We start from the raw sequence: 24,243 nt of genomic DNA, 5'->3' as shown, positions 1-24,243 counted from the left end.
AGCAGATCTTTTAGACAAACGTCCCATCTTGATTTAAAAATTGTCAGTGGTACACAATCCACCACAACCCTTGGCAAATTGTTCCAGGGCTTAATTACTCCGTTACAAAAATGACACCTTATTTCCAGTCTGAATTTGTCTAGTTTTAACTTCCAGCCATTGGATCATGTTAGACCTTCCTCTGCTAGACTGAAGAGCCCATGATTAAACATTTGTTCACCCTGTAGATATAGCCTGTAATCAAGTCACCCCTTAACCTTTGTTTGTTTACTAAATCAATTCAATCTATCATTCTCAGGCAGGTTTTCCAATCATTCCCAGGGCTCTTCTCTGACCCCTCTCCAATTTATCAACCTCCTTCTTGAATTGTGGGCACCAGAACTGGCCACAGGATCCCAGCAGCGGTCGCACCAGTGCCAAATACAGAGATAAAATAACCTCCCTGCTCCGACTCGAGATTCCTGTTTATGCCTCCCAGCTTGATGAATAGCTCTCATTCTATGCAGTACAGGGCAGTGCTCGCTGGCCTAATTCCCTTCCCCATTACAATAGGACAGTAATTACCGAGGGAGTCAGAATCCACCTTCTAGATCAAGGGGTGGGGTGGGGCGGGGCTTAGAAGCAGGGCCCCCGGGATAAATAGGACCAAGAGACAGACAGTACAGGAGATAAATTTATTGAACTTCCAAGGTGTTAGACAGATGACCCCAGAGGAGACATGCCCTTTGGTGTGACCGGCTGGGGCAGCAAGAGATGAGTTGGTGGCAGGTTGTATTTTGCTCTATGTCTTTATTATTATTATTATTTTAAAAGCCTATTTCTGGCTTTGTCTTCTTCTTCTTCAAATTTTTAAACTTAAGTAAAAACGATTCATCTTGGAAACAGTCCAGCTCGTGTTGGTGTCCCATGATTGTTTCCGCAGCTATGTACAATGTCTGACTTGCGGTTTTTTGTCATGTCTACATCAGGTATAAAATGGAGCAAGTCTACAAAGAATCTCTTCAAGAAGGAAAGGGGAAAGCAAAGAAAGACAGGAGAGAGAGAGAGAGAGCAGTAGAAATTTGGACCAAAATCTTAAGAGAAATTTAAAAAGTGCTATAAAACCCCCTCCGCAGGAATACCATGCAGTTCAGAAACACAGAACCTCAGCAATTACACAGCTCATCTAAAACAGGAATTCATCCATTTCAGGGTTGTTTTTTTTAATTCAATAAAAAAAAGGTTTGTTTGTTTTTAATAGAAAAAAGCTAACCTCGTAAGGTTTAGGCCACCCGTCAGCAGTCGCTAATGGGCCAAGGAGACACAAGACTTTGGAGGAATCCTAAATTCAGCCCCGGATGTAGTGCAGCCCAGGCTCGGGCTCACAGGGGGGAGAGCAGAAGGAAAGGTTAATCAATGTCTTTGGCAGGGGAGGGGGGAAGGGAGGTCAGGTTGGCCAATGGTTGGATGAATTAGTGCAATTGTCAGCTTTCCCAACAGCTTCACTCCGGCCTTCCGCGGGCATCAATGCCCTGGGTATCAATGCCTGGAGGAACCAGCCACCCTCTCCCTTTGGCTTCCTCATGGACTGATGGGTGGAATTCCCACAATCTCCCCCCCTCATATTGTTTTTTGCAAAGCAGGGGCTGAAGTTAGGACAGCGTCAAAGGCTGGCCCCACATTCCCACCGCTCTGTCCCCTGCAGGCTAAAGGAGGCAGCCAGCACTGACCCCCTCTCTGCAGGGCTGGAGCATCATGCCCTGGGGTGTGTTTGCTCTCCCGGGTGTCCTCTCTCCCCTGCTGCGCCCATATGCAGGGCCAGATCCTCAGCTGGTGTAAATGAGCAGCGCTCCACTGAAGTCCACGTCTGCTGACCTGCACCGGCTGAGGAGCTGGCCAGTAAAATGTAATTAGCACTTTGGCATCTCCAACCTGGCATCGTTCCTTGCTGAGGCTAGTCTTATATACCATAGCCCTGCGGGCCCAGTTCCCCTCTCACCCACCCCATTGTATTTCAGGAGTAACCCCGCTGGGCCCGATTCCCCTCTCGCTCACTCTGGTGTAAATCAGGAGTAATGCCATTAAAGTCAACCCCCTCTCCTCCCGGTAAAAGTGAGGACTTGAGCCTGTTTCTTTAAAATCCTCCCTCGAGAGGGTCAGCTCGGGCCTTCGGGCCTTGCCCAGCAGGCGTGAGTGGACAGCAAGCCATTGCTCTCGCTACATTGAGCGCTGAGCTCCCTTGATTATGGGGTGCCTGGCAGGGGTGGGGGGAAGGCAGGGGAGCCTAACTTGAATTTGGAATGGAAACCATAGCTTGCGGGGGAGGCAGGGGCAGAGGAAACAGTTGGTTCCAACTCTGGGTGGGTCTTTATTCCACCCACAACCCTCAGCCTGTCCCTAGCACCTGGCCACTTCCTAGCGATGGCCTGGAAAGCTCCATGGTGGATGGACAAGGGCTGCTCCTAGGGACGGAGCTGGACTACGGGCAACAGCCAAGAGTCTCTGGGAGTGAGGCACCCAGATGCAGTTGAAGGGGAGCTGGAGTCTCATACCCTTAGGCTCCTTTTAAACACCCACCCGTAGCCTGTCAGAAATGGACCTCTCTCCCCACGAGCTCTCAGCATCAGGCCCCTGAAGCCCTCCTGTCCCCTGTGTTGCCCCCTCTAGCACCGCTGTTCCTGCAGCCCATGCAAGGGGGCAGGTGGGGGGCAGTCCCAGTCTGATGGGGCAGGGCTCGTGTCCCCCCGCCCCGGCCTTGCTACTGCCCTATAGCGATTGCTGGGCAGGTGTCTCATACAATCAGAAACATGAGTCGGCACAGCACAGTTATTCACACATAGTACAAAAAGGGACAGACAGGCGGGGCCGGGCCCCGTCCAACTCACTCGGGGCCTCCGGGTACAGTGCTATTTACAGCGTGTCCTTATCCTACAGAGTGAACAGAAAAGGCAAACGAGAGAAAACCCCAGTGTTGAGTCCAGCGTGCGGCAGGTAAATCACTGTGCAAAGCACCCGGCTCATACGGACAGAGAGCGGACAGACAAGGACCAGGGCTTATCCCGTAGAGACGCATTGGCAGAGAAGCTGCCCGTGCCATGCAGCTGCTGCTTGGTGGCTTGGCTGGTTTAATACGCTACCTCTTGGCTCTTCCTTCCTCGCCAGGAATGGGAACGTGCCACCTGCTGGCTGGCACAAAGCTGGATGCCAGCGCTAGGTGCCAAGGGTTGATTCAAACCCTACAGAATGCGGCTAGGTCCCTGCCACCCAACTGGGCCATACCCAACCCAGCGCTGGTGCACTGACAGGGACGCCTGGCCACAGTGAGGAGGGTGAAATACTGTGTGCGGTTGGGCAAGAAATTAAGGGCTAGGGCCCCGATCCTCAAAAGGGATTCAAGTGCCTCATGCCCACTGAAATGAAATGGGGACGAGGTGCCTACGCACCTGGGAGAGTCTTGGCCTAGGCAGGTGTCCCCCCCCCCCCCCCCCCAAGAGTGACAGCTGCTGAGCGCCTTCAAACCCAGGTCTCCAAAACAGAAGCCACAAAGAGTGTAAAATATCAGGGGGGAGCCGTGTTAGTCTGTACCCACAAAAACAAGGAGGAGTCCGGTGGCACCTTAAAGACTGACAGATTTATTTGAGCAGAAGCTTTCATGGGTAAAAACCATGCATGTGAAGAAGTGGGGTTTTTACCCAGGGAAGCTTATGCTCAAATAAATCTGTTAGTCTTTAAGGTGCCACCGGACTCCTCGTTGAAAGAGTGTAAAAGAAACCTCGGGGGGGGGGGTCACTGGATTCCAGGGGGGATTTAATTACCCAGCCACCTGTGCTGCCAAACACCGGAAAGCACGCCGGGTCAGAGCGGCATCTACGTCCCGACACGGGGCAGCCTGGGCCCAGAATACGGCACCTCCCTGTGAGACAGGGCCCAGCTGCCCAGTGCAGCTCCTCCAGCTCTGAATCCAAACGTGTGTGGTTGGGGGGGTGGGGTGGGGTGGTTGGATCTTGGGTTCTGCATTAGGCAGAAAGATGCCAACAATTTTTCTTCAACCATGGCCCAGAAACCAATGGGAGTCAGGCACCGAAATATCTTTGAAGCTCTTGACCTCGGTCTTGCTGAGAGTTTATACAAGTGCCTCAAGCCCCAGTCCCGAATGGCTCTCTGGCTGCTCCTATAACGTCAGTGTTAATAGCAAAGCAAGGGGATTGAGAGAAGAGCAACCCCGGTGAGAATGGAGTGGGAGAGATGAACAGCAGGGGAAGAATGAAGAGAACCCAGTATTAATAGCTTTGTTAAGTGGTGGCGAAGACACAGCGAGGCCCTTCCAATTGTCTGAGACTCCTGGAAAGGCGCTGAGCCCACGGAAGAGGGGGAATCATGTGGGTTGGGACTGTGGGAGCTTTGAGCAACAGCAAATTTCTCAGCAGCAAGAGGGATCAGTGTGGAACGGTCGCCCTGGGGCAGAGGTGGCTAGGCCATTGCTTGAGTCATTTAAGATCACGGAACAAAACTCTGGAGCACAGGGCCTGCAGGACAGACTAGATGAGACACCCCAGGCCTTTCCCCATCTCTGTCCACACTGATTCTACCACCATGGTTAAGAGCCACGGACATCATCTGTGCCCGTGTCGCTTCACCCCTGCCACTGGACCCTTGGCTGGCGCAAAGTGCCGTAGCAATGCTCCAATGCGGCTGGACCGATTTCCATCGGTCGAGGGGCTGGCCCCTAACATCAGGGGACCCGGGTGAGGTAAAGCTCATAGCCAAGAGTATCAAAAACCAGCGCCCAAGACAATCACCAGGGGGATTGTGCACATTAAACCAGCCAATGGAACCTTCTGCTACAGCCAAACCTATCCCTTCAGCCCCCAGAGTTCCCAGGGTTGTGCATGCAACCCCCACATATTGGGTTACATTGACAGGGTGTACGTGTCCACGATCACAAACACAGGGAGTGAAGCAAGCACCTTAGATTTGCACACAACACTGCTGCAAATCCCTGGCAGCACCGGTCCAAGGGTCTGCCCTTGGGAGGGTCACAGATTTCAATAGGAACGCCCCCCGCGCCTACACACATGGCGTCTGGTGGGGGGCGGGGAATTGCACCAGCCCAGATTTTCCTTACATCGAAAGGCCTCTTGGGTTGGTTTTAAGCCCCCGGAGAGCATTAGGGACAGAGAGATTCTGTGCACAGGCCTTGGCCATACCCAGCGGGCGCCGTGTGCCAGACTGCCCAAGCCCTGCACCCGGAGATAGCATGCGACTGAGAAAGGCAGGTCGGGTGTTGTTTTGTGTCATCTCCGAGCAAAAGCAAACCGGAAAGATAGTAGCACCTGCCTCCTGCCAGAGACACCCTTTGGGAAGGCAGGGCAGTAGGGCCAGAGCCCTTTTCAGAACCGTGGACACGGTTGCATCTGCCCTTCCAGGCCGAAGGCACGGCAGCTGATTGCACTCTGCCTGTGACACGTTACTGCGCGCGGCCAACCGCCAGCAGCACCGAAGTTCGCCCTTGCTCCCCGCTGCGGGGCTGCCCATTGAGCCAGGAACCCACTGCCCTGCCCTCCCCACCAAGATGCCAGGCTGCTGCATCTGGCCAGATCCACAGGGGCTCCAGTAACCACCAGCACTAGGCACTGGTTTCCCTACCCCACACCTCCACCCTCCATCACCCCATCAGGGTGAATTCAACACAACAGCCTGCAGGATGGGGAGAGCGGAGCGACTGCTCTCCTCCACTTGTGCATTGTTCACCAGCGCAAACCCATAGCCACCTCCCCAGCACAGGCCACAATCTGCATGGGACAGTGGAGGCAGCTGGGCAGGGCTGGCCCATGGGATTAGACCTGTCAAGAGACAAGGCTGGTGCAGCAGCTCTGGCTGTGGGTGGCACCAGATGGACCGCGATAGGGCCAGGAGTTTGCCTAGAGGATGTATTTGTAGGTCATGTACACGGTCACATAGGGACGGGGTGGATTTTCTGTCACTTGGAGCCTTGAAATCATGACTGGGTGACTTTCTACATGATCTGCTTGATCCCAACCATGAGCTTTGGCCAGCAGCAGGAATCCCTGGGTGAGGGTCTCTGGACCCCCAGAAGCGTAAGCAGGGTCCTGGGCTCCAACAGTCTCCTGGAGGCTGAGAGACCTGATCCAGAACTGCCTGGTTACGGACACTCACGAGACCCGGCTCACGGCTAGGAACGACGTCAAACCTGAGCACAGTGGGCAGAGGCCAAGGATGCATCTCTGTTAGCAGCAGGCACCCCCCCCAAGTCATGGAGCCGGACAGGGATTGATCTAGCCCAGCCCATGGGGAGCTGGGGTGAGAGCTAGCCAGAGCCCAGCACTCCACAGCAGGGAGTGCGGTGGGGCTAGGACCGAGCTCCCAGTTCAGCTTTCCTCCCTGCTCGCCGGGGAGCGGTGCAGGCCTTGGCAGTCCCTGAACGTCCATCAGTGGAACATTTAGGCAGGACAGGAGCACCGCAGGCACCAGCAGAGAAGTGGGGTTAAACATGCCCACCCTCCCTTCCCCTGGTCACACACATTGACTCAGTTTGGCGCTCCTGGGCTGGGGCCCAGTCACGTACCCAATGCTTTGGCCAACACGTGCCCTTGCCTCATACACTCCGGGCTGCTCTGTCAGCCCCCGCACCAGAGATAATAAGGCAGCATTGCAGCACCATGGTTCCCCCCTTCCACAGCCACCTCTTCTGGCTGTGCAGTTGCATATTTCTTTTGCAGGTCTTGGCTCGGATCTTCACAGCTTGCAGGGACAGCAGCGCAGATTCAGTCCGCAGCACGAGGCGGGGCAGCTTCCCAGATGGGGGCTTCTGCTCCCTGTGTGGTTCTGGGCGAGGGAAGGGACATGCCTTCGCCTGCGGCTCAGCTTGAGTGGCTCAGGCTGAATTCCAAGCAAGCCCCCAGGCTGCTTGCCGGAGACTCAACCCGAGGTGCTAGTCTGTCTCGATTGCTAGGAAACAGCACCCGCTGGGCTAAGGTTATCCCTCGGGCCAGGAGTTACTGGGCTCCTGGGCTGAGTATATGAATGGCCCTGGGGGCGTAGTTACATAGAGGATGTGTCTGCACATCAGCAAGTCCCAGGGTCACCTAGGGCCAGGGTACGTTCTCCAGACCTTGGAGCCTTTAAATCAAGACTGGGTGTCTCCTTCTAAGCCATCACACACAAGCTGAGAGCTGGATGCAACAAGTGGGGGGGGGGGGGGGGAAGAGGGAGTCCTCTAGTCTGTGCTAGGTAAGTGCTGAGCAGAGATGAGAACGGTTCCCTCTGGCCTGAATGGCTAGAGATGCTATCTCGGGCTATTTCATGGCCTTCTGATGTCCAGAAAGCTATTGATGACAGATGCGGGATGATGCTGAGACGAGAGACCCCTGCAATGCACTGCACCACCAGCGGTACTGAACCCACCCCATGGATGGGTCTAAGCCAACGCTCCCAGCCTGTCCTGGAGCCTGAGGGAAACAAGGAAGGGCTTTCCAAGGGTGTTGGCTGGGGGAGTCGAAGGGGGCTCTTTCACTCGTTCCTCCACTGCCATGCATGGAGGAGGGAGGCCCATCTGCTGCCTGCCCCTTGTCTAGATGTCTCCTAAGGGCTACTGAGATCTCTGTGCTGGACATGGAGACGTGAAGTGAGATCTCTGCCTGCGCTAACCACACATGGAGACATGGCACAGGCAGGGCCTCCTCTGCCAGCCCCCTCGCCTCAGTATCCCGTCACCCTCTACCCTAGCCAGGCGAGAACGGTCATGGGGGACTGACGCTACCAGCTCTGCTGGCTTGGTGGGAGATTGTCACCATCTCTGGCTACTCCCTCGCACTTGAGTTGCCAGGGGCTGCAGCGACCCTGTCCCTCAGCTCCCCCGTCCCTCAGCTCCCCCTGCCAGGGCCTGGCTCCCAGCTACGGGCATCTTGTGCTTATAGAAGATGGGTGTCACAAAGTGGGGGGTGAGGAGAGGAACCCCCCCAGCCAGTTGTGCTTCTTTGTGAGCATCGTGCTGCCGACTGAAGCCACGCTGAGCCTGCCAGGAGCTGCGAGGGGGGAATCAGTTACTGGAGAGCATCCAGTCAGCACCAGGTTCATCACCGAGAAGAAACCGACAGCTACAAAAATAAATGAGTCAAACGGAAATGAAAACAAGGAATTGACTCAACGCAAGGCTGCCCGCTCCTCCTCGGGCCGCAGCAATGGGAAGAAAAGAACCAGACCCAAAGAGGAACAAAGGAAGAGCTGAACTCTGTCCAAATCAAATAGGAGGGTGGGGGGGGGGCGGGGGGAAAGAATATAACCAAAGCAGGGTTTATTGGGAAGTCCTGGTTTAAATGACGGTCATGCAGATTAAATAAGGGATGTACAAAGACAGAGCTGAGAGTCCACCTCCTTCTCCCAGGCCTTCGCTTGCACTGGAGTTTGTGGGGCGGCTGGTGCGGGAGACAGCGAAACCCGGTGCCCGGCAAGTCCCTGGCAGCACGACTCGGACACTTCCATCAGGGATTTGTTCTTCTCTTTGCCCCACAGATTGTTTCGTTAAAAAAAAAATCCTCTTGTTCTGGGGCTGCATGCTCCTCCCTGCCCCCGAGCTGCACCCTGGGAGGGGTTCCGCGGGGTCCCCGCCCCACGCAGGGGCCTGCCCGTGGGTGCCGGGGACTCTGCGTTGGCTGCATTTGGCCCCCAGACCCCAGGAGTTTGCGACAGAGACAGAAAAACCAAGAAGAGAAACCAGGATTCTCCTACCGCCAGTCAGGCTGGGAGGCGGGTGCCTTGCGCTCTCTCGTGGGCCGAGCCCCGCTGCCCCCATGCCCCAAGGGGACGTGCCAGAGCCCCGCGTCCCTGCCGCTTTCCAGCCCTGGCCGCGCACCCCCAGGAGACCAAACAAAAAGCAAAACCAGTTGGCGGGGACGCTGGCAGCCGAGGGCGGCGAGCTCCCCTCTCCGGTGCGGTGCGGCCTCACGGCGTCGGCTGCAGGTTGGGATCCACCAGGGTCTCTCGGTCTGGAGACTCTATGTAGTTGGCTGCTTCCTGGAGCTTCAGCAACATGGCCATCTGCGCAGGAAGCAAGGGCACTGAGAGCAGCTCAGCCAGGCGCGTCCGCAGCGGGGCACAGCCAGAGCCCCCCACACCTGACCCACAGTTCCCCTCGCCCTTGACTGTCAGCCAGTCCAGTCCAGCTCTGCGGATGGCCCGCCAATCCTGCCCCATGGCTACTCCACTTCTGCCCCAGCTCTCCCAGAGGCCCCCCATTCCTGACCTGCAGAGTCCCCACTCCACGTTCCCATCCTTCAGCTGGAGCTCTGTGTGACCCAGGGACCTCTCGGTGCCAACCGGCACAGGGGTACACAGATGTTCATAGGGATCCCCTGGGTCAAGTTGACACATATTAGTTCACCAAAGGGTGGCAACGTGAAGTCACTACTGAGAGCCAGTAGTCTGCTGCTCCTCGTAAGCGTTGCAAAATATGAGTAAGGCGAAGACCGAAGAAGTTACGTGTCTACACTGAAAATTACGGTCGGAAGGTAAGGCCGGTCAGCCCAGGAGTGGTGCTAGGCGGGTGGGTTCTTTCCTGGCAGGGGGTAACAGACGCTTCTCTCTTGGTCTGATGGTGTGTGTATTGTGCATTGCAGGGCTTACGAGGGATGCCTGTTTGCAGACCATGCCAGATACCAGCCTGCTTCTACTGGGCCCCCCCATCTGCCATGCGTTTCGGCTTGTTCCCCGCAGCACCCGTTTTACGGAGCGGCCCTGCTATCAATAGCGTGCTCAATGGAATCTGTCTCTGGGACTGAGACACCCCTTGGGGTGGGGGTGGTGGCCCTCTGTGACAGTATACAGACAGTCACCTGGGGAGGATGCCCATCCTCCCCCACCAACCCTCCCCATTGTAACCCGCTTCCCCTCCAGGACCCTCTACCCAGCCATTACTACACACTGCCCTGCCCCCGCTGCCTCTGTGACCTCCCCACCCAGACACACACTGCCCTGCCCCCGTGACCCCCCACCCCAACACACACTGCCCTGCCCCCGTGACCCCCCACCCCAACACACACTGCCCTGCCCCCGCTGCCTCTGTGACCCCCCCCCCCCCGTATCTTGTGGGCTCTGATCCCCCACATGCCTGCTTGCACCCCCTACTGGAAGCGGCCCATACCAGGGGGTCGGAGTCCATGGAGCTGGGCGTGGTGTCTTTGACAGTCCGCTCCTCTGGGGGGGAGGCTGTGGTGTGGGGCCCCACGGTGGGTGGGGGCAGGTGGTACAGCTTCGATTGGTCCTGCTGTGCTGACGGCCAGGGCAGGGTGTCCCGGACCCACTCCACGGGGTCTTCCCAGGCTGCCTTCTGGCCATGGACCTGAAAGGGGGGACAGAGACTGGGTGAAGGAACAGTGGGGAAGGGGTGCAAGACTCAATGCTCACTGCAACGTGGGCCCAACTCCCGCACGGAGGCCGTTGCAGCTCAGTCCCACTGACAGAGAGTGGGGCTCAGGACAGGGAAGGCCTGGAAGGTCAGGGTTAGCGCAGGCAGAGACTGGGCAACCTTCTAACACCCAGCTCCGCTGGTGACCCTCAATCCCGCCCCGCAGCTCCCTGCCCAGTCCTTCTCATCTCCTGCCAGCTCTGTTGAGGGTCATTCTCCTGGCTGTGGGGCAGGGCAGCTCAGGGCCATTCCTCTGATCGGATGCCCCGCATGAGGGCGGGGGTGTTAGAGCCCTGGGTCAGTTCAGAGATTTCGGCGGGGTACCTTGATCCCGTCCTTCGCCCCCTCCTGCAGGTAGGGGATGATGGAGTTATTCCACAGGTCGATGAACCAGGTCCGGAAATCCTCAATCCCGATGGGACAGGACAGGAAGAAGCAGGGGCCTGCAGGAGGGGAGGGGACAAGGAGAGGCCAGTGAGCCGAGCAGACACAAGCCCCCGCATCCGCCTTGGCCTCTAGGACCTGCCGTGCACCGCCCCAGCCTTGGCTACCAGGTCACGGCTCCTCCCAGCCTGCACAAGCACAAGGGAACCATGATCCCAAAAGGTGCCTCAACCCTGTCCCTTAGTTGGTTCTCAACCCGGAACACCTGTCCCCTCCCCAGAGGAGGCCGCGCTCCCAACAAGGACTTGGACCGTGATCCCAGCCCCAGCCCCAGCCCAGCTGTGATGGAAAACACGATGTTGGCACCTGGGCAGAGGTTGCTTCTGACCCTCGCCTGGAGCTGAGCGCCCCGGCCAAGTGGCCAATTTGTCCCCTGCAAAGGCTGCAGTGGATGTAACCACCCCAAGCTGTTTGCCACAGCTATCTCTGGGGCGGGGGCTATGGGGGACGGAGCAGGACGGCGGCACTGGGAATGCTCTCTGGTACTGCTGGGCAGCGGCTCCCTCAAAACATCCCCCCGGAATTTGGATCTTACACCCTAAGGGCTTTACAAACCAGACAGACGTGCACTGAAATGCAGCCACCTCTGGGATGGCACACTGGTGGAGGAGAGGCTATTAGGGACCCGGGGCCGGGGACCAGACCCCCCTCTGCAGGAAGCACCCTGGCAGGCTGGCTGTATAACAGAGTGAAAGCTCCTGAGTGGAGCTGGGGGAAACAGGCCAAAAATAACCCCCCCACCCCCGCCCGCCAAGAGTGGCTGGATTGTGCCGGGATCGAAAGGGAGCTGCTTTCCCAGAGCTCGGACGTATTTCCCAGCACTTGTGGGGTTTTTTTAATCCAGATGTTTATCAAAATCCTGATTGAAAAATGGCCCTTGGGACCTTCGGTCACCCCAGACACTTGGTTTCAGTTGATGGTAATTTTAATACTGGGTTTTGGTGACAATCTCGATGGAAAATTCCATATGAAACGTCACCGGCCAAGTAAAGGTCAAAAATTAAACACTTTTGCCAAAAATGTTTGTTTTGGGGAGGAAAAGGCAATTTCCAAGGGAAAACCAGCCTGGAAGTCCAAAAAAACCAGGTGTCAGCACTACCTTAGCACTCAGCCTAGCTGGACTCCAAAGCCCTACCCACCTCACCGGGGGGGGGGACGGACGGACGACGGACAGACGGAGCTCCTGCCTTCTGACTCGGCCGTGTGACTCTCAGAAGTCCCGCCTTCTGAAGGCGGGACTTCCTGCTGTGCTGCGGGACCCTGGCCAACGACTCGGGCGAGTGCAGGGGGCTGGCTTTGGCTCGTTTTCGGGTCAGTGGTGGGTTTGCCAAAGACTCAGTAGGAAGCCAATGGAAGCTGATCGTTGCCTAGAAGGGGCAAAGCGTTTAGCTCTGCCCGCTCCTGCAGGCTCCCCCCCCCGCGGGAAGGCCAGTGGCAGAGAAACTGCCAGCTGGGGGAGCTGCAGAGCCAGTCCCTGGGCTGCTCCACGGCCTGTCTCCGCCCCGGCCCTGCTGGCTCCCACCCCACTCACCGATGAGGAAGTCCGAGGTGCTGTGCTTCTCCAGGAAGGTGTGCAGGTGGTACCAGAGCTTGGGCACCCAGTCCAGGACCCGCAGCAGCTCCACCCTGTTGGCGTTGATGTCGCTGTCCGACTCGAGCAGCTTCCGGCGCAGGTAGCGGACCAAGAAGCCGTTGGCCGGCTCCACGTTGTTCGAGAAAGTCAGCAGCCTGGGGGACAGGGAGGGCTCGGCGCTGCACGTCTGGACAGAACGATCACCCCCACTGCCACCTTGCCCCCCACGCTCCCCGGGGCCCCGGCCCCAGCATCCCCCCCGGGCACCATACCCCTGGTATCAGCTCCAGCGTCCCCAGCGCACTGTACCCCCAAGCAGCAGCCCCAGGGCCCCCTGCACCCCTCAGGGCGCTGTACCCCCTGGAGCCCTGTCATACGCTACAACCCCAGCAGTGCCCACCCGAAAGGCTCCGGAAAGGCTGCCTCCCAACGCACGCCTCGCAGGCTCTCCAGAGCCTCCCACTGGGGTTGCTGGGGAGATCGGTTTCCCTGGCCAGCAGGAGCAGGACCGGGCCTGGGCCACATCCCCAACAGGTCATGGCTCCCCCACAGCGTGGGAGCCCCTCGATCCAGGCTGGGCAGGCACAGAAGCAGCATCCTCAGGTGATGGAGGGGTCAGGCCCAGGGCCCTGCTCAGCCTGGGCCTCCAGGACAGACAGCGGAGGAGGGACCAGCTGCCATGCAGGCACCCACAGGGTGGCTCTGCCCCCCACAGGCCCTGAGGTCCCCGGTACCTGAAGCTGAGGTGCAGGCCATGGTTCGGGCTCATCTTCACGGGCTGGTTAGTCGTCCCGATGATGTAGGGGCTGGGGAGAGACAGACAGACAGGGCCCCATGAAACTCTGCACAGCTGCCCCCTGCTTTGGGGTTAATATCACCACCCACTGGGGCTGGCATGGGGGAGAGGAAGGGGCAGCAATCCCACTGTCTCCCCCTTCAGGCAGGAGGAGAGATTGGCCTGCTGCCCCCCATCTTGTGGGAGAGAGACCCAGAAAACAGTTCCCAGCCTCCTCCCCACCACCCAGGAGACCCCCCCAGGGGACTCTGGTGGGATGCTGGCCCTGGGCTCGTCCTCTGGCCCGGGCAGGGGGCTCCCCAGCTCAGATCCTTCTGGGCTGCGCTCTCAGGATTACAGCTGGGGGCTCTGGGAGTGCCATGGCCCTGTGCTAGGGGAGCTACTTGGGCCTCACTGCTGTCCCCCAGGCTTCTGCGGAGAGAGGGAGAGGGGCCAGGCCAAGGGGACCCACAGCTGGTGCACCTGGGAGGGCGCAGGGAGCCCCCCCCGGCCCAGCCCCATGTCATGGGGCAGCCGGCCTAATGTACGGGGTGGAGTCCAAGGGGGTGGGGCTGGCCAGAGACCAAGGGAAGCGCCAAGGGGGGTCTGCAACCATGGAGCATAAGTGTTGTCCCCCAACGATGGGCAGGCTGGGATCCCGATGCTCCATTCCCCCCCTGTGTCCCCAGTGAAAGCAGGGCTGGGCTCTCACCACAGAGCGAGGGGTGTGGGGGTTAGGGAGGGGGGCTGGGGGGCCCAGGGGCTGTCGATCCCCAGGGAGCTGCGGCTGGTGGTGGAGTCGAACAGCCCCATCCCTGCCGGAGCAGTGCCAGGTGCTGGGCACAGGGCGCTACCCGGGGGCGCAGCAGGGTCCGAGACTTGGACGCCATTGGTGGGCACCAAGCAGGGGGCGGGGCCTGCATGCAGGGGGCGGGGCTACCTTACCATTTGTGGTATTTGCAGGTGAGCGCGCCATTGACAAGCTCGCTGATGGAGCAGGCCTCGCTGAGGTCATCGAGGAGGATGACCAATGGCACGTCCCCGATGCCGGTCTCCCGGTCGATCTGATTGGCCAGGTTGGAGAGGTACAGCTGTAGGTCCTGGAATGGAACGGCGGCACTGAACCACCCCCCACAGCAGGGAGCGAGGGGTTTCTGCAGCACGAGGTGTCAACAGAGCAGTGTGCGGGGAGCCCAGGGCGGGGACAGTGGGGGGCTCCGGGTTGGGATTGAGGGGCACCGGCAGGGCTGCGGGGGATCCCGGGGCTGGGACAGCAAAGGGCTGTGGGTCGGGACTGTGGGGCACCGGAAGAACTTGGGGGGGATCCCGGGGCTGGGACGGCAAAGGGCTGTGGGTCAGGACTGAGGGGCAATGGCAGAGCTGGGGGGGAGCCCAGGGCTGGGACAGCAAAGGGCTGTGGGTCGGGACTGGGGGGCACCGGCCGAGCTGGGGGGGATCCCGGGGCAGGGACGGCAGGGGGCTGCGGGTCGGGACTGGGGGGCACCGGCCGAGCTGGGGGGAATCCTGGGGCGGGGACGGCAGGGGGCTGCGGTTCGGGACTGGGGGGCACCGGCCGAGCTGGGGGGGGGGGATCCCGGGGCTGGGACGGCGGGGGGCTGCGGGTCGGGACTGGGGGGCACCGGCCGAGCTGGGGGGGGGATCCCGGGGCTGGGACGGCGGGGGGCTGCGGGTCGGGACTGGGGGGCAGCCCAGGGCTGGGACAGCAAAGGGCTGTGGATCGGGACTGGGGGGCACCGGCTGAGCTGGGGGGCAGATCCCAGGGCTGGGACGGCAGGGGGCTGCGTGTCGGGACTGGGGGGCACCGGCCGAGCTGGGGGGGGGATCCCGGGGCGGGGACGGCAGTGTCTGGAGCTCCCAGGCTCTCCTGGGGTTAGTGAGGAGGGGGATCCGGGTCCCAGCCAGCCCTCACGGAGCCCTTCACCTTGCACGACTGCTGGTGCATGTTGAAGGTGTTGACGATGCCCTCGGTGGCCTCCCGGCCCGAGCGCTCCACCAGGTACTCGGCCAGCCGGTTGGTCAGGTAGGTCTTGCCCGTGCCGCTGGGCCCCGAGAGGATGAGGCGGCGGTGTTTGAGCAGGAGGCCGATGTAGTGCTGCATCATGGGCTTGGGGATGAGGGTCTCGAACACCAGGCTGTCCACGCACTTCTCCTTCAGGCCTGTCGGGGGGCAGGGGGCGTTAGAGCGACCCCTCGCGCTGGGGCCCACCCCCAGCTCCACCTGAGCTGGACTCTGCCCCCCAAGAACTGGGGGGGAGGGGGCTGCCTGAGTGAGACTCCAGGGCCCCCTCCCCTTCAGGGCAGAGCCTGCAGGGCCCCCTTCCCCTGGCAGATCCCCTAGCTGCCTCCCGTCCACGCTGGAAGCAGCCCTGATGTGGGCCAGGCCAGCCCTCCTCCACCTGGCTTCTTGTGCCCGACCCACGGTAATGGCAGGGCCTGCTACTGGAGGAAGGCGGTGGGGGAGGAGATGGGGCCCAGTGCCCCAGCCCAGTGCCTTCCTCCTTTCCCCAGATCCTTAGCCGTGGCCCCTGAAGCTGAGGGGGTGGGAAGCACTGGAGAAACTGTGCCCCACAGGGCTAACGCCAGACCCTGTCTCCAGGGGGTGCCGGCTCTCCCAGCCCAGTACTGGCCTTTGAGCACCACAGCGATGCTGGTCACGCCCCTCCGGCAGGGGGGCAGCTCCGGGGGTTCCGTGTCCAGGACCCTCTTCACGTGGCTGATGCTGTAGCCGTGGACGGACTCGGTGCTCAGCCCCAGCGTGGAGGCGGGGTCCATCTTGGCGACGTAGTCCTGGGCAGAGAGGGGCAGTGCTGGTGCTTAGCTTCCCTGGCTCCTGGCTGGTGCCCGTCAATCCTGACCCACCGCCCCCCGCCATCCCAGCCCTGCGCTCCTCCCCAGCCCAGCCAGACATGCTTCCTCCCGCTGGTGCCCCCCCGCAGCACTAGGAGACCGCACCAGGCCAGCGGGAGACTCCCCGTCGGGCCCTGGACAGGTCCCACCAAGGGGAATGAGGCGCAGGGCTGCTGGCGGGCCTGTCCTGGCCTCATGCAGCTCTCGCAATAAGCTGGGTGCCACTGGCCAGGGCTTAGCTAGGAGACACGGAGGAGCTGGGGCACCAGCAGGGCCAGGGAGGGCGCCTTGCAACATCGGCTGAGAATGCCACTCGAGAGCGAGGTCCATGCTGACTGGACGGGCAGAACCATCCCTTCTGGGCCGGACATCTTGGAATCCCCACGGGAGGTGATGCATGCAAAGGGCCAACACCTGCCGAGATTGGCTCCCCTTCTCCCTGCTTCCACCCATCCAGCGTGGGCATTTAAAGGCCCCTTAGCCAAGTGTCTCCCCTCTTTTCTGGCTAAGAGCAGCGAGAGCAGAGCCGTGCCCCGCTCCGAACCAGGGCAGGGCTCAAAGCCCAGTTCCCTAGCACCCCAGATCCCTGGGAGTTTGTTAGCATCTGTACCTTGAACACCTGGCAGACGGCTTCATCCAGCGTCTTCCAATCCACCTTCCCGCTCACCTTGCTGCAGCCCAGGAAGAATTCCTGCTGCTTTAAATCCTGAAAGCCGAAGGCAAAGGCATGAGCATGGCTGGGACGTCCCAGCTGGCACGCCCCGCTGCGAGCCGTCCACGTGCCCCAACTGGGTTGTGTGCTTGCCCTGGCCCGGCTGCGCCCCCGGGGTCCTTACCCCTTTGATGATGTGCTGGGGCGGCATGCGCACTACTATCCGCAGCGTCACCTCATCCTTCTGGGCCCCCACGGCGTCCATCGGCGACAGGTCTGGGGAGGGAGCAGCAGAGTCAGCCCCGCTCGCTGCTGGAAGCCACACTCCCCAGCAGGCGACAGCCATCCCCTGACAGCCCTCGTGACTGACGCAGCTCCTGCAAGCCAGGGCCTGACCCATAGCCTGCTATGGCTCCCAGTGTCTGCAACGAGGAGGGCTCAGGCCCCTTGCCCCAGCTCCCTGGCGCCCAGCAGCAGGCTGGGGTGGACCCTTGGATCTGGCACAAATGGCAGGAGGTTCCCAGCTCCTTTGGAGCTGCCAGGGGTCAGGATTTCCCTGCATATCTGGCCTGCGCCTGCCCCTGCATCCACTGTGTGGCTCCTCCAGGCTCTGTGGGGCCCAGGCTGACCCCAGCCTGCAGCAGAGCCCGTGGTAGAGAGGCAGCCAGACCCCTGCCCAGGAGCGGGTTGCTGCTCTGTCCTGTGGTCAGCGGTGCACACTCGCTGCACAGAGGTCCCATCCCTGATGCATCCCGCTCTCCCTGGTACCTGTATCTGCCAAGCCGGGGCTGAAGGACTGAGCGAGGGCAAGGCCCAGTGAGCGCCGTGGGGACGAGGAGGCAGACGTGCTCCTGATGTGCCCGGGGATGGAGCCCGGCACTGACGAAGGCCCTGGGACCACCTTGAGCCGATCGTTCTCGGCCTTCAAGAGATCCACCTCCAGCTGTGGAGAAGGCAGGGGTTACAGAGCAGAGCCCGTGGCCATGGACCCAGATCAGGAACCCTCCAGCTCCCTGAGCACTCCCAGCACAAGGAAAACAGACCCTGGGCTGGTCCGGCAGGGCTCTCAGCCCACCCCCTCTCCCGTGCCGTGGAGCCACTGACCCCCAATGCCACGAGACCTGGGGTGCTACTGGACAGAGTGCAGCCCCACCATCATCAAAGGCTACGGGCTGGACCATGTGCTCAAAGCGCACGCCCCCAGAGGAGAGCAGGGGTGGTGTCTGGCCCCACCAGGGAGAGGGCTGGAAATGGCTGGGAGAGGCAGGCCAGGGGAGTGGCCCAGGGTCGGTGAGCCAGGCCCACTCTGCGGTGGGTCCGTGGCTCCCCGCGCAAGGACGGGGCCCTCACCTGCATGTTGTGCATGGTCTCACGGAGCTGGTCCAGCTGGTGGGCTGAGTTCAGAGCCTCCAGCCGGATGTCGGTCAGTTTCATCTCCTTCTCCCACAGCTCCGAGCGCAGTTCCGACACCTCCTTCTTCTCCGGCTCTTCCTCCTCCTCGTTGGCCTGGAAGAGCCTGCGCCGGGAAAAAGACACCCATAGGGTGGCCGGTCACAACGTGCTCTGCTAGGGGGTGCTGAAGCGAGGTGTGACCCCGAGTTCCACCCAGAGGCCACCGTCGGGTCTGAGCAATGCTTTCAGAGGAGGCTGAGCAGCAGCCGGATGGGAGGTGGGGGAGGGTCACAGGGCCCAGCCGATGCCCCAGTGCCTTCCTGTGCCCACGCGGCAGCAGGACCAGCGAGGGCTAGGGACGCAAACATGCCAGCCAAGCTGCCTCGTCCACCCCCATCCACAGTGATCTCGCCAGAGCAGCCGTGCTGAGGACAATGAATGCACCAGGCCAGGGGTCCATGCTGGGTGCCAGACATGCTGCACCCAGGAAGGGAGAAGGGGCTGGGTGCCCCACACCGTGGCCTGGGGCCTGAGCAGCTGGCACGGGAATCCAAGTCTATGGGCCAGGCTCCCAGCTGGAATCCATGCAGTGTCACTGGGTCACACCAGCGGGGGATCTGGCCCCGTGCATAGCCCCGGGCCAGCTGCAGGGCAAGGGCTGCCCTTACTCAGTGGCGTCGATGCCCACGGAGGAGGAGTTGGAGGACTTGATGGAAGGCGAGGCAGTCTCAGTGGAGCCGTGCTGCAGCTTGGGAGAGGACGGGGCTGAGGAGTCGGGGGTGGCGATTTCCTCGATGTCCGAGTAGGAGGAGGCCGACTTCGGTCCCTTCTTGATGCTGAAGGCCTTGTTGAACGAGCTCCGGAGCTGCAGAAGACAAGGAGGATGTCCAGAAAAGGTTAAACCACAGATCACCCCAGCTGTGACACCAGACACTTCCCCCGCTGGCTCCAGCCATCTTCCATCCTGACCCCGGCTCTGGCCAGCAGGCGACAAACTCCAGGGTCGCTCGGCAGGGAGAGCTTTATCTTGGGTTCCTCCCGGGAGATTCCATCTCCCCCAGCCCTTCCGCTGCTGCACTGGCCCCGCAGGGGCACCCCACAGGAGGGTGGGCGGATCTTCCATGATCACGAATGCACGCGCCCTGTGTGTCCCCCCCTCCCTGCTTGCGAGAGCAGCATCCTGTCAGAGGAGCCGGCCCTGGGGGAGACCGACCGGGATGTCTGGTGCATCCCCTTGCCTGGGTAGAAGGAAAGAGCTGGTCGACCTTGCACATCACCCAGCCCCAGCCAGGGGTCAGAGCCTCTTACATCCTGCCTGCGGCTACTCAGCCATCCACAGGGGAGAGGGATACTACCAAAAAGGAAGGGGCCAATTGTGAACATCGGAGTCCCTCCAGACCGAAGTGGGGATGCCATGGGGTCCCTGCATGTCTGAGTGCCCCTACCCTCCGACCTCCATCCCTGTTGCTGTTCATACCCCTGCCCCCACTTGCTGCCCAATGCTTAGGCCCCAGATCTTCAAATCCCAGACCCACTAAAATCAGTGGGAGTTAGCAGACTGAACAGCTGTGATGATCTGGGTCTAGGTGCCCCATGCCCCTCCGTGGGGCTGTTGGCAGAGGGCAGCGTGGGACAAAGCCGTAACCCTGGGGGCTTCAGCACAGTCGGAGGGACCCAGCTGTGTAAGTTCCAGGCCTATCGGCATTCCGCTGGGCCCCGGGTCAGCCCAGCCCTCCTGGGAAGGAGAAACGGCCTCCCTGAATGAGCCCTCCAGTGCTGACGGAGGACAGCCAGGAACCCCCACCCCCATGGGCAGGTCCCACCGTGCCCGCAGCTATCAGACACGCTTCCCCTTTCCGGAATGCAGAAGTGCACCTGAGCAAGCAGCCGCAGAGGCAAGCGTGGGCGTGCTCCGAGCCTGGCTGAGCCAGCATGGCCGTGCCCAGTGCTGGAGGCACGTCCGCGTTACGCTCCAGGGACAAAATCCCACAGAGCCATGGGCGGGTCCCATCACCGCCCCCTGGCAGCACACACAGAATATGTCCCCCGTGGGGCGGCTCCCGGGCATCCACACACAACCCCTTGGCACCCCAGGCCAGCGTGACAGCGGCAGGGCCACTCATGCCATGCCAGCTCCACTCCAGCAGGAGGCACCCTGGGGCACATCCAGCCCTGCCAGGACTCTGCAGGGCTCAGAGGAGTCTGACCAGGGAAGACCTTGGCCTGCTGCCATCCATCCCTTGCTTGAAACAACCCTGAAAGGGGACTGCAATATGAGGGAGCCGTGTGATCCAAGACCACTTCAGGGGCCCCCTCCCTGCTTTGCCAGGGGAGCATGGGATAGTGGGGAGAGCGGCGGCTTGAGTGACAGCACTCAGGGTTTCTCTTTCCAGCTGTGGGGGGCTGGTTCCACCGTTCAGCCCTACCGGAGGGCACAACGGGACTGTTACCACGCCGGCTGCTCTGTCTGGGTCTGGACTGGCTCAGCTCAAAGCAGCTGTAACTGGCTGCCCTGCGTGGGACTCCTGGGACGGGAACTGCCAACACCCAGGGGCGCAGAAGGCAGAGATCAGCCTCGGGTCTCTGATGCGGGGTACCCAATCCCAGTGTTCTCTGGGAAACTCATTACCGCCGCTCCCAGCCAATCACCATGCCTGATTCTACGGCCGCAGAAGAGGACTGGCTGGCGAGGGATTCTATTCGAATGGGGTGGCATCGGGTGAACATTCGACTGCACGCCGCTAGGGGACAGCCTTTCAGAGGAACACCCCGTTCTAGTGGACGTGGGACATCCCATTCCCCTAAAGCCCAGCTTGGCGGTGCCACGAAAGGCAGCGGGCGTGAGGCGGGGAGAGCACAGTCCCTGTCTCTGGGGGCTTGAGTCTGTTCTGTCAAGCCAGGCAAGGCTGGTGGGAAGCTCCAGCATGGGGGAAAGCATCACAGATGCCAAATCACGGGGCTAGCGCGTGGTGGCCGGGGGCCCATGTGGTGCTACAGAACATCTCTGTGGCTCTGATCACAGGGGAGCCTGGCTCAGGAGGGAGAAGGCCAAGCCCACACAGCCCTGGGCTCTGGTGTCCAATGCCGCCATTCTGCAAGGCTCACGCCCGCCCCACTGAACTCAACGGAACTGCTCCTGCCAGTGCAAGGAACCCAACCCAAGGACTTGGACTCCAGCCCCAAAAGGCTCACCGGACTCTGAGGACTCGGAGAGGGGATGCTGCTCGTGCCCAGCCCTGCTTGAGCCTCCCCAGCAAGGAGGACGACGGGGTTGCTAACACATGACGGGCCCGGCGGCCCAGATGGAGCATGCAGCATGCACACACGCACACACCGGGGGCACAGAACAGAGACACCGACTGAAAGGACGGCTCAGGGGGCCAGACGCTGTGATGGGCGGAGGGGACTCTGAAATGGGGGTGTCGCCGGCCTCATTCGCGGTCCCACACCAACCCTGGATCTCTCAAAGAGGCTGCTCCCCTTTAGCGCTTTCACAACGACTGCAGGATACCAACCAGCCCCTGTGGATTGCCGGGTGCGTCACCAGATGGCATGTCACAGGGCTGGCAATCTGTGCATTGCTCTTTCATTACCCTGGCCTTGCAGCATGCCTGACAGACCAGTACGAACCAGACCTTCCTGGGAAGTTAAGGCCCTGTTCTGCTCCCAATGGAGCCAATGCACAGCTCGGTTCAAAGGGGGCAGGACTGGGTCTTGGGGATGGGCATCAGCCTGTCAGCCAGTGGACTAGACCTGGTGGGCAGAGCGGGCTGGACAATGTGGTCGGGAGGGAGGGCTCCTTACTGAAAATGCTGCATTTTCAGTGGAGAAAAAAACCAAAAAAAACCCAAACCATCAGAAGTCCGGAACCGAAATATTTTGATTCTGAACTGCTGCCAGGGTGCTACATGGGAGGTGCAGTTCAGTTGCCTCGTGCTCCCGTCCTCCTTCATGGGCTAGGATCCCCAGACTACAACTCCCATGATGCACCGTCTCGTCGCTTGGCCAGGACAGGCTGTGCCTTATGGCAACCCAGTGCATCATGGGAGATGTAGTTCGATGGGGGGAGGGGGGCAATGTCCCTGAAATTCAGTTCCTGAAATACAATGGGGTCCTTCCCAGGATTGGGGGGTTGGCCTTTGCAAACAGATTTTCATATTAAAATATATCTGGTCACGTTGTGTATTTCAGAGGGGAAGGAGGGCGACCCAGCTCCCTCCAAGGATGGACACTGCCCTCTCTGGAGCCAGTCAGCCCATTGAGAGGGACTGGGGTGCCTTGGGGGGCCCTGTTTTACCTTAGGGCCTGAGCCTGCAACCTCCATAAATCTGTGCCTATGGGGCTGAAGGACATTCGGCCACCATCTACTCCAAACACGTGGCAATGCCGGGCACCATCACCAGAGAGGGGCAGTGACCTGCCCACAGCCCCATGTGGTGGGTGGCCGAGTCAGATTAGACCCACATCTCCAGACTCTCAAATTCTCCCCCTCCTAGCACCAGAGGATGCGGCCCTTGGAGTTGAATAAACAAAGGAGCTTGGAGAACTTTGCCCTCTCGTCCCATTTGGTTTCAGCAGATTCGGGATGGGAGTGGGGATGCCGGCGACCCAGGAGCAAGGCTGAGGAAGGGGTCTCAACCGGCTTGGCTGAAAACACTGATGAGAACTTTGGGTGAGAGAAACTTCTTTAGCCAGGAGGGTCAGTTTAGCCTCTAGAAAGCGTCTGATGATTTTGTTTTCAACTTAACCTTCTTTCCAGCATCCTCACTCCTCATGACTTGACTCTCTAGTCTCTGACGATAAACATATTCTCATGTTTGCTATAAATATATCTTAGCTGGGGTGCTATGCAGAGGGCTGATCCTCTGATATGTGCAGTTCCTTCAGGAACAGCGGGCTGGATAATTTGGTGAGTGCTCAGTGCATCCGGGGCTGGACATGCAGGGAACGCGCCGAGGGCTCGGGACTGGCCTCTACCTGTTGCTACCAGCACAGACCGAGCGAGGCCCGCAGAGGCCTGGAAGGCAGGGCAGAGGCAGGTGGTTTCAGGGACATGAGGTATCATCACAGCCCTGGGGTGTTCCCAGTCTGGCCAACGGCAGCAGAAGGATCCCATGAGCGCCCACCCAGCCTGCTGTCGCAGCCCCAAAAGGTTCAGAAAGTTCAGGCTCTGGGGCTCTCTAGGGATTCGCTCCTCACCCGGAGGAGGAGGTCCAAAGCACGGCCTGTCTGATCAGCAGTGACTAGCCAGCTGGGGTACCCAGCTCCATAGGTTTCCAGGTTCTGATTAATCAGTCTGACCTCCTGCACCGCCCAGGCCAGAGATCCTGGCCCAGCCACTGCTGCCCTGAGCCCCAGGCCTTGTGGCTGAGACAGAGCATTGCTCCAAAGACCCACTAAGGCGTTTCCGGTACCAAAACTCAAGGGCACCCAACAGCCCGAGCCCCCTCTGACAATTCAGACCCAGGAGCCCAACTTCCCTTGGCCAGAGCTTGATGGGGAGATGGGGGCCGAGGAGCTAGCTTCAAAGCTAAAACAAGCCCGTAAGCCAGCAACGCTCGGCAAGCCCGGTGGATGGACCATGCTCCACGGGTGGTCAGCGCCAGTGGAATGGATGGAATGGTTAGTTTCATGAGTGCTGTCCCACTGGAAATGAGCGATCGCCCTGGACGGGGGGCAAAACACGGGGAACCAGGGGGGTGGGAAAAGGTGTCAGACTTACCTCGTACACCTGGAAAAAAAGGGTTGGGGTCAGCATTGGGGGAGAGAAAACAAAACAAAGCAAGACTTAATCACACACTCAGCTCAGAGCCCTGCCTGTACGGAGCTGCTGGAGTCAGTGCACAGCTAGGGAGCCCTGGAGACCTGGGCAGCCTCCCCTAGCTTGCTGCAGCCGGCCCGTCCCCTCTACCTGAGCTGGGACCTGGAAAGAAGGGGTGACTGACCCCCATGGGGAATCCTGGCATGGGAGGGCGACTGGGCTGGTCCCTGCTCTGTCCAACTGCACCGCTCCAGGCTGCATTGCGGGAGCCAGCAGTTCCAGTGTGGGATATGGGGGGAGGGAGATCAGTCTGGAGTGGTGCACACGTACTGGAACTGGGCTGGGGAACTTTCCCGGGTGGGCTGAAAACCCTGCC

General features: G+C 60.3%; 1 protein-coding gene across 9 annotated transcripts in view; it reads right to left on the bottom strand.

Annotated features, from left to right (window-relative positions):
* Positions 1–660: 660 nt before the first annotated feature.
* NAV1 (neuron navigator 1) overlaps positions 661–24,243 on the bottom strand; it is a 308,029-nt gene continuing 284,446 nt past the window's right edge. For all 9 annotated transcript variants that reach the window (XM_048827106.2, XM_048827108.2, XM_048827103.2 and 6 more), the window contains 13 exons: positions 18,775–18,971; positions 18,065–18,230; positions 17,483–17,657; positions 16,899–16,990; positions 16,673–16,768; positions 15,843–16,002; positions 15,137–15,372; positions 14,140–14,294; positions 13,154–13,225; positions 12,378–12,574; positions 10,727–10,845; positions 10,139–10,336; positions 661–9,036 (listed from right to left, as the gene is read on the bottom strand). In XM_048827106.2, the coding sequence (XP_048683063.2) occupies positions 8,941–9,036; positions 10,139–10,336; positions 10,727–10,845; positions 12,378–12,574; positions 13,154–13,225; positions 14,140–14,294; positions 15,137–15,372; positions 15,843–16,002; positions 16,673–16,768; positions 16,899–16,990; positions 17,483–17,657; positions 18,065–18,230; positions 18,775–18,971 (1,959 nt within the window). In that variant the 3' untranslated portion in view covers positions 661–8,940. The remainder of the gene's footprint in view (positions 9,037–10,138; positions 10,337–10,726; positions 10,846–12,377; positions 12,575–13,153; positions 13,226–14,139; positions 14,295–15,136; positions 15,373–15,842; positions 16,003–16,672; positions 16,769–16,898; positions 16,991–17,482; positions 17,658–18,064; positions 18,231–18,774; positions 18,972–24,243) is intronic.

Source organism: Caretta caretta, chromosome 21, assembly GCF_965140235.1.
Source record: "Caretta caretta isolate rCarCar2 chromosome 21, rCarCar1.hap1, whole genome shotgun sequence".
Lineage (NCBI taxonomy): Eukaryota > Metazoa > Chordata > Testudines > Cheloniidae > Caretta > Caretta caretta.
Note: the sequence above shows the minus strand (reverse complement) of the source record. Positions and strands in the feature narration are given on the sequence as shown.